Here is a 14,154-nt window from a genome sequence, read left to right as displayed (position 1 = left end):
TGAAAATCCCCCAAACCTGTCAGGATTCTCAATTACATAGAATCATAGAGCTGTAGAGTTGAAGGGACCCAAGGGACATCTAGTCCAACCCCCTGCAATGATGGGATCTCAGCTAAAGCATCCATGGCATATGGCCATCCAACCTCTGCTTGAAAACCTCCAAGGAAGGAGAGACCACAAACTCCCGGGGGAAGACTGTTCCGCTGCTGAACAGCTCTTACTGTCAGAAAGTTCTTCCTGGCATTTACTGGGAATCCCCTTGCTTGTAACTTGAAGCCATGGGTTCAAGTCCTACCCTCCAGAGCAGGAGATAACAAGCTGTGCCCTCTTTCATGTGATGGCCCTTGAGATATTTGAAGATGGCTATCTTCTCTCAGCCTCCTCTTTTCCAGGCTAAACATACCCAGCTCCTTCAATCGATCCTCGTAAGGCTTGGTTTCCAGACCCTTGATCATCTTGGTTGCCCTCCTCTGCACACGTTCCAGCTTGTCAACATCTTTCTTAAATTGTGGTGCCCAGAATTGGACAGAGCATTCCAGGTGTGGCCTGACCAAGGCACACAGATGCTGCACAGAGTGAGAGCTGGATCTTTGTGAAGCAGCAAAAAGGCAACGGCCCCATCGAGTACTAACTGCATAACTGCTAATTCATATAAAATGTCCATATTTTTCCTAAGAGATCTCATAGCTTGTTGTTGTGGCCACCTACACTACATTCTACTGATATGATGCACTAATTGCCCTTCGAAACATACACACAGTTTGTATACAGTGATGGCAAGGTGTAACAAGCCTTGCCAACAAATATCTCATGTGAACTAAATGTGCACCCTACAACATTCCCCAGAATCCTTTGCACACTCCAAGGTCTATATGCAAGGCCTGCTTGGCAGACAAGTTCATACAAAGCGTTCCCTGTAGGCGTCACATTTGAAAACCAGTGAAATTAAGTAGAACTGTCTCTTATCCTGAGACGTTGCTTTGCATGTCTAACCATCAAATGCAAGGCTTTAATTGTCTCATCGGGCAAGAACTCTGCTTTCAATACACATCGGGCCCCAAAGTTTTTTCTAATCAGAACCTACTCAGCAGCTAAACATTCTGGGTTCTGAAGCCAACAGACACATCACAATGCTATTGCAATTAAGATGGTAACAAAAGCAAGATGTTCCCCTACTCCACAAATTCTCTACAGATGCATCATACTGGCAGGCTCCAGTGCAACTGAAGAGCTCTTCCTTAAAAGCAAAGTTTAATTCAAGCCCGTCCAAGTAATATTTTCAGGAATTGCATGTAACGTTAAGAGCCAACTTCCACCCTGGAGTCTGCAAACACAGCGAAGCCTCATTCATCAGACATTCCGCTTCTGCTTATATTAGTCAGAGATATTATACAGCCTTCGGGCAAACATTCATTCTACAGATTCTTCCCTGGTTGACTATAGCAAAAGCCTTGAACATTAGCCAGAAGTTCAACCATTGTTCAAATTAGAGGGAAAAAGAGAGCACTGCAGGTCTGCGAAGGAGGAAGAATGAAGAACAAAGGAAGCAGTTCTGCGCAAAGGAAGAAAGGATGTCTTCAAACACTGCACTATAATTTTGAATTGAGCATGCGGTTTTCTATGATGGTTCAAAAAATGTAAATAAAGTACCTGGTCTCTTTACCATGGTTAAGAGGTCAGGAGTGAATGGAACAGCCGTGCAGAAATTCTCCTCGTGCAGAAATTCCCACTGGCGTTTTAAATCATTGTTAAGGCTGCTGTTGGCGTTCTGACTAACCCTGGTTCTTTCTTAACCAGAATTTCCTAACCAGTCAACATCGTTAAGATATTAGGAGCAGGTCTCCCTGGTCTGCCCCAAAATCCTTCCATCTAAGAATTCCCCATTGATTCAAAAGAAACAGATGTAGTTTTTATGTGTGTGTGTATATCCTTGCTATGAGCATTTTCAGCAGCTTCCTGAATAGCTATTGGAACTTATATTTAGTTTTCTAAGCCACATTCGCTCTCCAACAACATGGAGCCAGGTGACATCATTTGCTTAGGGACCAGGCAGCAGAAAAACCCATTGCAAAATGAAGCCTGTTCATCACGTACAATTTAAGCTTCAACTGTTTTGTATACTGTTTCATGTTTTTTTACTTTACAGGTCCCTGGCTGTAGGATGAAAAGATACGGTGCTTGAAAGCAGATCTGGAAGAACTTATCATTTCTGCTAAATCCTACAGGCTGAGAAGATGCAACCTATTTGCAGTCGGCGAGAATGTAGAGCAAACTTGATTAAAATTTGGTGAGCTATCAGGCCAGATAAAAATTGCTCAAGTGGGGTGTGTGTGTGTGTGTGTGTGTGTGTTTGTGTGTGTGTGTGTAAGGAGGATATGAAACTCTCACACCTAGGGAATTCATGTAGGGTAGACATGGGAGCAGAAAGTGGCAAAACATTACAACAGATGACGCTTTTGCCCAAACAGTGAAATCACTCTGGGTCTCTGCATTCCTCAGGAGGTCAATTTTTGATGGATTCAAAGCCACCCTAATTCATCTGATAGTCACTGATGCAGATGACAGTCAACCGCTGCTTTCAACAAACTGGTATGTGCAGATCAAATGATATGACAGCAGTGCCACTTTCAAAATTACACCTGTCAATTTGGTGACAAAATAAAACCGTTTCCTTTCCTCCTCTCCCCCCACCCCCCTTTTAATCCACCAGTAGGAAATGCAGGTGAGAATGTGGGAGAAGGGAATAGATACAGCATGGGCTCCTGATGTAAATGAAAGCCAGTGAGGCTTGGGGAAGGGACAAGGAAAGAAGGCATTTCAGGTTAGTGGGTCACCTTAGTCATTTTTATAATTGTCAGAGGCTGCATGGCGCCAACAAATGATCTTGGGGAATAGGTCCCTACAGGGATCTTTTGAAGCTGCCTGACAAGCATGGTAGGGGCTTCGCCTCCATACTCCACCGAGAGACCCAGACATGCCTCACTTACTTTGAAGAGGCTGGAAGGTCCTGGGAGATTGGCTGGTAAGGAGAACGCAGTGACAGGTTTTCAAAGTCCTGCTTCTTCCTCTGTTAGTCCAGCTCTGGTTGCTGACGCACAAGTCTTTTACTTAACAGTCAAACATGCCCTGTCCATGCCATCTATTATTTATTCCACTAACTTGTGTTGAGAGGTAGAGAGTTTCTACTGCCACCAGATCACCAAAAGCGAACAGAGGTGTGTTTCTGCGTGTGATCTCCCCCTTCACCCAAATGCAAGATCCCCAACTAGGCTTTTCTCTTGTCACCTGGCCGGGAATCAACTGCCACCTCACTGAAAGTTCAAGCTCAGTCCTTTAATATGCACCCTCCTTTTGGAAGACTCCCGGTTTCCTTCAACTGAGCGTGCTTGGAATTTTCCACACAAAATTTAGTTACTTGTTCTGAGAAAGGTTGAGGAGAGGAGGAACGCGAGGCCTTCTGTGGAAGCCAAGGTGTACACTTGTTTTTACAATTTCCCTTAAATTTAAACCAAATCTGCCTTCATCATACATGCCTTGATGCTGTACAACTCAGAAAGTATAGTATTCACGTGCATGTTCTGCAATATGAAAGTACAATGAGGATGCACAAGATTCTCAGGTTGTAGGCCTCTAAAGACTCAGCCAGAATCGGCTGCCATTTTCTTTTCTGCACTAATGGCTTACTGTATAGAGAGTGCCAAATATCCTCGTCCATCAACAGTGTGCAGTAATGTTCTCCCTTCTCAGCTGGAAATTTAAGATTTGTTATCAGCCTTGGTTTTCAATTTTAGCTTAGTTTTCAATAAACTGTCAATAATCATTTTAGGTAAAAGGTAAAGGACCCCTGGGCGGTTAAGTCCAGTCAAAGGCGACTATGGGGTTGTGGCGCTTATCTCGCTTTCAGGCTGAGGGAGCCGGCATTTGTCCACAGACAGCTTTCTGGATCATGTGGCCAGCATGACGAAACTGCTTCTGGTGCAACGAGACACTGTGACGGAAACCAGAGTGCATGGAAACATTGTTTACCTTCCCGCCGCAGCGGTACCTATTTAACTACTTTCACTGGTGTGCTTTCAAGCTGCTAGGCTGGCAGGAGCTGAGACAGAGCAACAGGAGCTCACCCCGTCACGGGGATTCGAACCACCGGCCTTCTGATCGGCAAGGCCAAGAGGCTCAGTGGTTTAGACCACAGCACCACCTGCGCCCCCAATAATCATTTTAATCGCATCTAGTGCCCTTGGTTAACTGAAAGGGGATCCGAAGCACACTGGCTGAGAACTCTAATTCCCCCCCAGTTCTCTTCTTTTCTCAGTCAAAGGCAACGTATAGGAAACGGGTGGTTTTGTCAAAAATAAAAATAAAAACCCCTTGCAAGCATCTGCAACAGAAGATCTCCCAACCCTAGGAGCCATGAACTGACCTGCTGAACGTCCTGTTGGAAGACACACAGCTGAAGCCGCTGATGCAGGCGGACCTTGCGATGCTGCCAGATGTTCTCCAGCTGCCTCTGGTGATGAAGCACTTCGTGAATAACATCTAGGGCATGGTGCACCGCCTTGGAGTAGTTGGCGGAAGCGGTTAAGGAGTCTGAACTTCCAGGAGTCAAAGGCCGCTGCAGCTTGTCGAGCAGTGACTTCCCGTCTTGGCTCACCTGTTCAGTGAGACAAGAATTTAAGAGCTCACCTGCAGGCTACGCAAATTTCCAGGATGTGGCACTAGAATTTCACAGTCGCTTACCCATCTAACGATGAAGGAGATTATCTCCACCTCAAGCACGGGAAGCATGGCATTACTTATTATGGATGGAATTAAAAGGCGACTGTGTTCAAAGGAGGGGAGTACAGCTTTTCTCTTTCAGCCACAGTCCCATTCGCTACAATAAATTCTTCTTCCGGAGCAGGGGTGGAGAAACCTGTGACCCAACCCTCCAGGTGATGCCGAACTACAACTCCCGATGATGAGAGTTGTAGTCCAACAATGTCTGGATAATAATAATAATAATAATAATAATAATAATAATAATAATAATAATATCATCATCTTAGGACCCACTCTATTTTTGTGATTGTAAGTTGCTCTAAATGTTGGATTTTAAAGCATTGCAATCCTGCTTGGGACAGGTAATATATTAAATAATAATAGTAGTAACCAGTAGTTCTGTAATAGTAATAACAGGCAGCCTTGTTTAGGGAAGTTTTTAATGTTCAATGTTTTATCGTGCTTTTAATATTCTGTTAGGAGCCGCCCAGAGCAGTTGGGGAAACCCAGGTAGGCGGGCGGGGTATAAATAAATAATAATAATAATTGTTGTTGTTGTTACCACCACTGGTTCCCCATTCCTGCTCTCAAAGACCCCCCCAAGCTGCAGGGGGTTGGGGGGAGGGAGAGAGACAGAGACACACACACAGAAATAAGGAAGGTATTTGGAGTATGGGGCGGGGCACTGGGTTGTTTTTATTACGTATTTTTGTGTTTTTATATTGTGATTTTATGTTGTAACCACCCTGAGACCTGTGAGTACAGGGAGGTATGCGAATTTAAGTAGCAGCAACGACATATGGTCACTTGAATCCAGCTGTATAAAAGCAGGCACCATTAAAAAACCCAGAGCCTTTCAAACACAAATAGCTTTGTCACCTTACTTTTGCTGAATTTTTTAAAAAAACATTAATTGCAGGATTCCCCCCCCCCTTTTACGGAACCCGAAATATGGTTATCACCCTACAGCGTTCATCTTACAAATGATTCCATAGATATTTTTAAATAACTTGTTAAAAGGTTATGGTCATATTTAATTATCTCATCTACCATTGAAGTGGATCCAAAAGTAGAGGGGTGGGTGTGGATACAGTGGAAGAGTCAGGCCCTTTCTAAGACTCCTATTCCACTCACAATTCCCAGAGTTTCCTGGGGAGAGGGACCAATTGTTGAACCATTCTGGGAATTGTAGTTCTGTGAGAGGAACAGGTCTCTCCTAACAACTGTCAGGACCCTAAAAAAACCCCTACAGTTCCCATGATTCTTTGGGGGAAGCCAAAATTGTTCAAAGTCGTGCAATAATAGTGTTTTAAATCTACAGCGCAGAAGGGGCCTTAGTTTCAATAACTCAATACTTTACATTCAATACATAATATTTAAGGCTGAGGAGCAACAGGCAGGCTGCGGTTTAGATCACACAATTGTGGGAAAGTGCCATCATTGTCAAATAAATTTATTCGGCCAGTTGTTAGCTGTCATCAGATAGCTACACATTAGTGCAGCAAGCATTTCAGTGTGTTCCAGCTGTTGTATTATCGCTGAACTTTAGCATTAAATGGTAAACTCTCCAAATTGTCTTCATATGGTTAGAAGACAATTGGTTCTGACAAGTGCCACCACCAGCCGAACCCATACGAAGCACCGAAGCAGCTGCCTTTCTGCAAAATGAACCTGTATACGACAGGCGACCAAGCAAGCGGATGAGAAACAGCACACAAAAGATAGAGAGGGGGCACTAAAATGAGGCCTTCTAGCTGACGAACACCTCCCGAAAACAGAAGTTGCTACAGGCAGCTGGAGGCTTTTGACTACGTGGTGGGTTTTTAAGGCCTGGGCGTTAAGACATATTTGGCAATGAATGTCAAGAATCAAGATTGCCTCTCTCTGAATTTTGAAGCCATACAGGAACTGAGTCTGCTTGAAACCGATTTCATTGAAAAGTTTTATCGGCATCTAGCTTGACTAAATGAATGCATTTTGCTTAGCTAAGAATTCCAGCCTCATCGGGCTCAATGCTTGCAGTGGCTTTGTCTGCAGAAGGACGGAAAGTCTTCAGTAAACCTGGTTCCTTTGCCCATCTATCTTCAAAGAACAGCCAAATATGAAGTATGACAGTGGTGGCAGCAGTAATTTTTCACTCAGTGATCAATCTGATGCTTGAGTGAACACATCTTTTACTTACAATTTATTAAAGTTTATTGAACACGAGGAAAAAAACATGGTTGCCTTAATCTTCATAGCTCCTTTTTACATTATGTAGAAATGGGGTCTAATTTCTTTCTCGCTTCACGCCAATGACAATAACCGACTCTGTACCCTGACAGTAAAAGCTTGCTTACTTCCCTCCCTCTTGAAACACATTCTAACAGATTAAAGAATTGGTTTTTCAACACAATGTTGGTATCTCTTGGGAGTTTTTGTTTCTAACTGGGGGAAAATCCTCCCAAATTAACATGACTGAAAGAGCAATGTCAAATAGCTGTTTAATACTGAGAGAAATTACAGTCTATTACTGGATAATAGCACTAGAAACTGTAGCTAGGTGATATAAAGGTCTGAATGTTCGCGCACAATAAAAAAGGTGTTAAGATACAGTGAATCGTAGTCAAGAACAGGGGTAGGCAACCTAACGCTGGGGGCCGGATGCGGCCCAATCGCCTTCTAAATCCGGCCCGCGGACGGTCCGGGAATCAGTGTGTTTTTACATGAGTAGAATGTGTCCTTTTATTTAAAATGCATCTCTGGGTTATTTGTGGGGCCTGACTGGTGTTTTTACACGAGTAGAGTGTGTGCTTTTATTTAAAATGCATCCCTGGGTTACTTGTGGGGCATAGGAATTTGCTCATTTCCCCCCTCAAAATATAGTCTGGTTCACCACATGGTCTGAGGGACGGTAAGACTAGCCCCCTGCTGAAAAAGGTTGCTGACCCCTGGTCCAGAATATCTGAGGGCACCATGTTGTTGAAGGTGCAAGGAATGGCATGGGGAAGATGTGGACCATAGCATTCTCCCAGGTTTAATTTTATTTTTTACATCCTCAGCCATCGTAATTGCCTCCTGCCTGCTGAAATGATATACAGTGATACTTCGGGTTACATACGCTTCAGGTTACACACTCCGCTAACCCAGAAATAGTGAAAATAAAAAAATCCCTTCCAGTAGCACCTTAAAGACCAACTAAGTTAGTTCTTGGTATGAGCTTTCGTGTGCATGCACACTTCTTCAGATACACACATGCTCATACCAAGAACTAACTTAGTTGGTCTTTAAGGTGCTACTGGAAGGGATTTTTTTATTTTGACTATGGCAGACCAACACGGCTACCTATCTGTAACCAGAAATAGTGCTTCAGGTTAAGAACTTTGCTTCAGGATAAGAACAGAAATCGGGCTCCGGCGCCGCAGCAGCAGCAGCAGCAGCGGGAGGCCCCATTAGCTAAAGTGGTGCTTCAGGTTAAGAACAGTTTCAGGTTAAGAATGGACCTCCGGAACAAATTAAGTACTTAACCTAAGGTACCACTGTAGCCTGATTTGTGTGTGACTGCCAATTCAAAGTTTCACACCAGGGCTAATCGATGCCCTGTTAGAAGTAGGGAAACTGATAAAGAGTGCAGAGTCGGGTATTAGCGTATATCTGGAGCTCTTGCCCACTCTCAGATACAGAGGGAAAGTGTGCCTGATATTAATGAGGATAGTTAAGGTATGCCAGGGTTCACTGGCACCTGTGCATTTGTCAAAGCCTTCTCTCTCTTGGTTCATCTACTCTTGAAGGAAGCTAAATGATCAAGGGCATACTCAGAGTGCCAGCTCAATTAAGCACCTTGGTAGCACCTTTTTGCCCCCAATTACACACAATGTGCTACCCATTCCTAAGTTCAAGCCCATAGCAGCTGATGTGCTTTTGCTGCAGACACAGAGAGAGATGGGATTAAAAAGCCCTTTGCCTGGGCCTGGGCTTGCGTAGGTGTCAATGAGTGGGCAGAGCTTACATTTCTGGCCTTTCTGCCAATGCAGAATTGAAAAACAGTGTCCCCAATACAGGTTAGCTGCTAACCAGCACATATGGCAACAAGTCGACACCACCACATTTCAGAAATATCCTGGGTTTTCGTTTGAAAACATTTTTAGAGACTTGACGCCTCCCACCTTTCACAAGACTCTCACTTTATTATTTTAAAGATGCTGTATGTGATATTTATCCAGCTAAAAAGCACAGCGTATCTGTTTTGCTTTTAAATATAAATTTAGCAGGCAGGAGATGTGGTGCACAATTAGTACAGATTTTATTTTGCCCCTTCATCTCTGCATTAAAAGGAACTGCAATAAAATAATGGCGGCTTCGGAGGTGAAAACTTTCCCTTCTAAGTGACTTTGCCTTAACAGTAAACTGATCAGCAGTCGCTTGGATCTCTTAAGTGTTCTTCATCTGTCTTGTACACAGATGCCACCATTTTGCATTCAGCACTGAAATTCCAAGGATAGCACAGATGTTGGGTCCACTACTATAATTGGTTCATGGCTCTTGCCTCTGCTCTCTAAGACCACCCTCTCTATCTTGTGACTGGGGAAAACTGGATTGCCATACCTTGTGTGACTCAGTGCATCTGGAAAATCCCCTTTCCCTATGAGCGGCCAGATTCAAATTCACCTATCGCCTCAGATAACCCTTCCCCCTCAGGAATCTAAGTCTTGAATTATTTGTCCCCAAGAGACCACATTGTTCAGTCCTCATGAGGGAAGATTGTTCCAACCCCAATCATCCTTGTAAACCTGAAGAAGCATCTCCAACCCAGTCGTTCAGTCCGGACACTGAGATCCAGCTCTGAGGGTTTTCTGGTTCCCTCACTGCAAGAAGCGAGATCACAGGAAATCAGGCAGAGGGCCTTCTTGGTAGTGGCGCCCGCCCTGTAGAACGCCCTCCCAGCAGATAAATACCGTATTTTTCACTCTATAAATAGACGCACCAGACCACAAGACGCACCTAGTTTTTGGAGGAGGAAAACAAGAGAATAAATATTCTGAATCTCAGAAGCCAGAACAGCAAGAGGAATAGCTGTGCAGTGAAAGTAGCAATCCCTCTTGCTGTTCTGGCTTCTGGGATAGCTGCGCAGCCTGCATTCGTTCCATAAGATGCACACACATTTCCCCTTACTTTTTAGGAGGGAAAAAGTGAGTCTTATAGAGCCAAAAGTACGGTAACTATACAACTTTAAAAAGGCATCTAAAGCCAGCCCTGTCCAGGGAAGTTTTTAATGTTTGACGTTTTATTACGTTTTTATATCTGTTAGAAGCTGCCCAGTGTGGTTGGGGAAACCCAGTCAGATGAGTCGGGTACAAATAATAAAATTATCATTCTTATTATCGCCCTTCCATTGCCTCTCCAATCCTGCTCCCTCGCCTCATCTCTCTTCGTCGTTTTTTTCGCATTAGTCAGGAACCTTAAAGGGACACAAAGCTACATACTCTCCTTGAGGAAACTTTTATTCTTTTGTAACTGTATTGGGTAGGTCTCTCAAGAAACTTCACTACTTACTCGGGGCAACAACCCACTTGTCAGAGTTGGCCCAATGGGGACCTAGGTTTTCCACACTCTTGCCCTAGAGCATCTTCTTGCTGTGGAAGCTTACTACAGAGAACTGCTTCTTGGACGCCAACTGCTGGAAACCCCCACATGTAGCCGACGACACACAGCACATTTATGTACTGAAATTATAGCAAAGCGGTGATTTCATCTCTGGCACTAGGAGTGAAGGAACAGCAACTGGTTCACCCAAAAGGCTGGGATTTTGAGGGCCAGGTTCAAGTAAGTAGTTCTGCCAGAAGGAGCCACTACAATGGTTCCCACTAAAGCAGTGGGGTTTTCTTCCCTCTTCTGCCACCCCAACTTGTTTTAGGGGGTCAGGAGGACCCCCAGAATATAACATAGGGCGGTGAGGTCAATAAGAAATGCTTGTATTGAAGGAACGTATGTTTATTCAGTGCAGGCTTCCTCAAACTCGGCCCTCCAGATGTTTTGAGACTACAATTCCCATCATGCCTGACCACTGGTCCTGCTAGCGAGGGATCATGGGAGTTGTAGGCTGAAAACATCTGGAGGGCTGAGGTTGAGGAGGCCTGATTTAGTGCAACACTGAATTCCTTCCTGCGTCTCCATCATTTGACTCCAGCAGAGAAAAAGTGGCCACGGGGCTCATTTAAGGTGTTGGCTGCCTCTTCTAGAGGGGGGGGATGACTTCAGTTTGTATCAACACGCACTGTTAGAAGAAGTGTCCTTTTTCCTCTCTGCCAAGATAGCTCCGAGTCAAAGGTGCAGCGTTCATGTTTCAGCTACAGATGGCAACGACTGACTGAGCAAAACCAGGGATTATTTTTGGTGCGCCTTCAGATGCCAATTCTCTCCCTACTCTTCAAAGCCTCCAGGAGTTCTGAGATCGGGAGCAGATTGCAAACTCCCACCTAACTCCCTTCGCTGCATGAAGATAGTAATGTGAGAGGTCACATTTATAACTCACAAGGAGCTAAGGCAAAATTAAGGAGGCAGTAAATGGGCTGGGGTTGAGGAAGGCCAAGGCCCACCCTCCTTCACGTTTAGGTGCATTTTTTGCTTCTGGAGAACAGGTGGCGTCATGATGGGCCGTTATCCCACAAGAATGTGAGATGTCACATTTGTATTTACACACAATCTGATTGACTCTTCATAAACACAAACTGCTTTTCTCCTGCTCTGAATCTCTTGGGTATAAGGGTGGATGTTAAAGTAAAGGTAAAGGGACCCCTGACTATTAGGTCCAGTCGTGGCCGACTCTGGGGTTGCGGCGCTCATCTCGCTTTATTGGCCGAGGGAGCCGGCGTACAGCTTCCGGGTCATGTGGCCAGCATGATTAAGCCGCTTCTGGTGAACCAGAGCAGCGCTTGGAAATGCCATTTACCTTCCCGCCAGAACGGTAGCTATTTATCTACTTGCACTTTGACGTGCTTTTGAGCTGCTAGGTTGGCAAGAGCAGGGACCGAGCAAAAGGAGCTCACCCCATTGCGGGGATTCGAACCGCCGACCTTCTGATCGGCAAGTCCTAGGCTCTGTGGTTTAACCCACAGTGCCACCCGCGACACACAATATTTCTGGTTTTTCACAGGTCTGTTTGTTTACTATAACGGTTGGAGAATAGAAGCACAGAAAATACTTGTTTTAGTGTTCCTGCCCACACACTGAAGTTAATCGAAAGACAGGCAAGATGGATACTGAAAGAAATTGACTGGAACATTTCAACCTGAAAGGATAGGCAAGTGAGGTTAGATCTATCCCTCCTCTGGCCAGTATACAGAACAAGGGCAATAATTTACTAAAACAAGTCTTCAAGATTATCACTGTTAAACTATATTGAGGGACACTAATAAGCTGACAGGTGTCTGAAGTTGGTAAAGAGGATCAGGGACACTTCACAACTACCCAATTCGTGAACAAAACTACCATTCTACTTGCCTCTTCTCAGGCTTCCACAGCAATTACTGTGAGGATTTAGGAAAAAGCAGTTGGGTGTGGAGGGAGGAGAAAAATGCAAAGAATGTTCTGTAGTCAAGAGCTAGAGAAGAAAAAGCACAGAATGGAAAGCTTTCCAAGTGTAAAGGTAGAGCGGGTGAGACTGAAGGCTGCCAGGAAGAGTGAAAAGGCTTACATTTTCCCAAAAGACCAATTGATTCTCCTACAGACCATCGAAGTGTGAAGCTCAGCAGAAGAAGCTGTCCTCATATCTCCACCAATCTCAGAAGTTCAAGGAGGGGCAGCCCAGAAGAAGGCTTCTTTCAGGTATCCCCCAAATTGTGCAATTTACTGTCTACAGAGGTTCATTTAGCATCATTATTTTGCTTTCTTCGTATCTCTTTACCCTTGCCTTTGACAGCTGAAAAGTATTTGTGACCCACCTGGAAACCGGAAATTAACCTGATACCCATTGTGCATGGTTGCTTGGTTTTATTTTCAATAGTACTGTTTTCGTTGCTTCTATCTGCCCTGGGACCTTATGGTGAAGAGTGGGTGACATCATCAACATCATCATCTTTATTATTATTATTATTATTATTATTATTATTATTATTATTATTACTGACAGTAATAACAACAGCAATATCCCCTAGCAAGGAAGGGAACCTGGGTAAAGACTGAGTGAACCCATCACCTCAACAAATGCGGTGAAATTCACAGGTCAGCTGTTTTATTGACACAATACATCTAACAGCTATAGCACCTCTTCCCCGCCAAGATAACGTGAAACAAAGCCAGCATTTGTTGTGAGACCCAAACCGAATGATCAAATCAATGCTGCATCCATGAGGCAAAAAGTCAAATTAATTAATGACATTACGCTTGCACACAGCCCACAGAAAAACAGCATGAAATGTCCCTAGTAGTATTCAGCCCTTAGGGCCTTTCACACAGAAGCAAATCTGGCTTTCCTACAGATGCACTCTCAACAGGGAGCTGCAGCCAATCCCAGCTCCTTCCCAAATCAGCAAATTCGTATCGCACACGTTTGCAAACTGTATGCCTGACATTTGCACTATGCAGAACTGTACACTTAAAGCATCTTTGTGTACACTTAAAAAGCGTAAACATTTCCAGAAGAAAAGCGGGGTTAATCTGTCGTAGCAAAAGCAGCAGAATACTCTCCAACGTAAGGTTACCAGACGACAGTCCCCAGATTTACAAATCAGTTCCCATACACAATCCACTCAAGTTGAAAAGTGTCCCGGGATTCATTGAAAAAAATCTGGTAACCTTACTCCAACACGTTTGTATATATTATTAATATCATGAGTCTATTTGTATGCTGATAGAACCATGTTTGTGTTTGTGTTAAGTACGTATTCTGTAGATGACCTCCTTTGTAACATTTTATTTTGAAATCTTTAATATTTTAGTTTTCTGTTCATTATGTTACTTTGAACTTGTATGCTTTATATTTTAATTTCTTCAGTAAAGTTTAATTCTAGATCATTTTGTTGATGTTTTAATGTGCTGTAAACCGCTTTGACATTTTTCTTAAAAATATAAAGCGGTATAGAAATGAAATTAATAATAACGATGATAATGATAGAACCATGCTCAATGCAGCACAGTGACATGTGGAATAAAAGTTAACAACATTTCAAGAAAATGAATCAACAGCTGCGAAACAGGAAACGACGTTAACAAAAACCCACTCTTAATATCAACCAAGAGCAAACCAGTATTTCATGCTAATGAAGGCTGAAACAATACCTAACAATAAAATACAGAACACCCAAGCAGCAACAAATACAATGGCCCCTCCAGGAAAGGGAGTGGGGCACAAGCTTTTGCAAACTAGACCCCATTTCATCAGCTGAACCAACTGTTATCCTCAATTGGAAATACAGGTGG

At 43.8% G+C, this 14,154-nt stretch overlaps 1 protein-coding gene across 7 annotated transcripts in view; it reads right to left on the bottom strand.

The window, feature by feature from the left end:
- Nucleotides 1-14,154, bottom strand: part of TRIO (trio Rho guanine nucleotide exchange factor) — a 268,574-nt gene that overhangs the window by 152,173 nt on the left and 102,247 nt on the right. For all 7 annotated transcript variants that reach the window (XR_014529571.1, XM_083518908.1, XM_083518913.1 and 4 more), the window contains exon 9: nt 4,421-4,651. Coding sequence is in view for 6 of the 7 variants with exons in the window: in XM_083518908.1 (XP_083375034.1) it covers nt 4,421-4,651 (231 nt within the window). In the remaining variant the exon portion in view is untranslated. The remainder of the gene's footprint in view (nt 1-4,420; nt 4,652-14,154) is intronic.

The sequence above is a fragment of the Podarcis liolepis genome, assembly GCF_965112155.1.
Source record: "Podarcis liolepis genome assembly, chromosome: 8".
NCBI lineage: Eukaryota > Metazoa > Chordata > Lepidosauria > Squamata > Lacertidae > Podarcis > Podarcis liolepis.
Note: the sequence above shows the minus strand (reverse complement) of the source record. Positions and strands in the feature narration are given on the sequence as shown.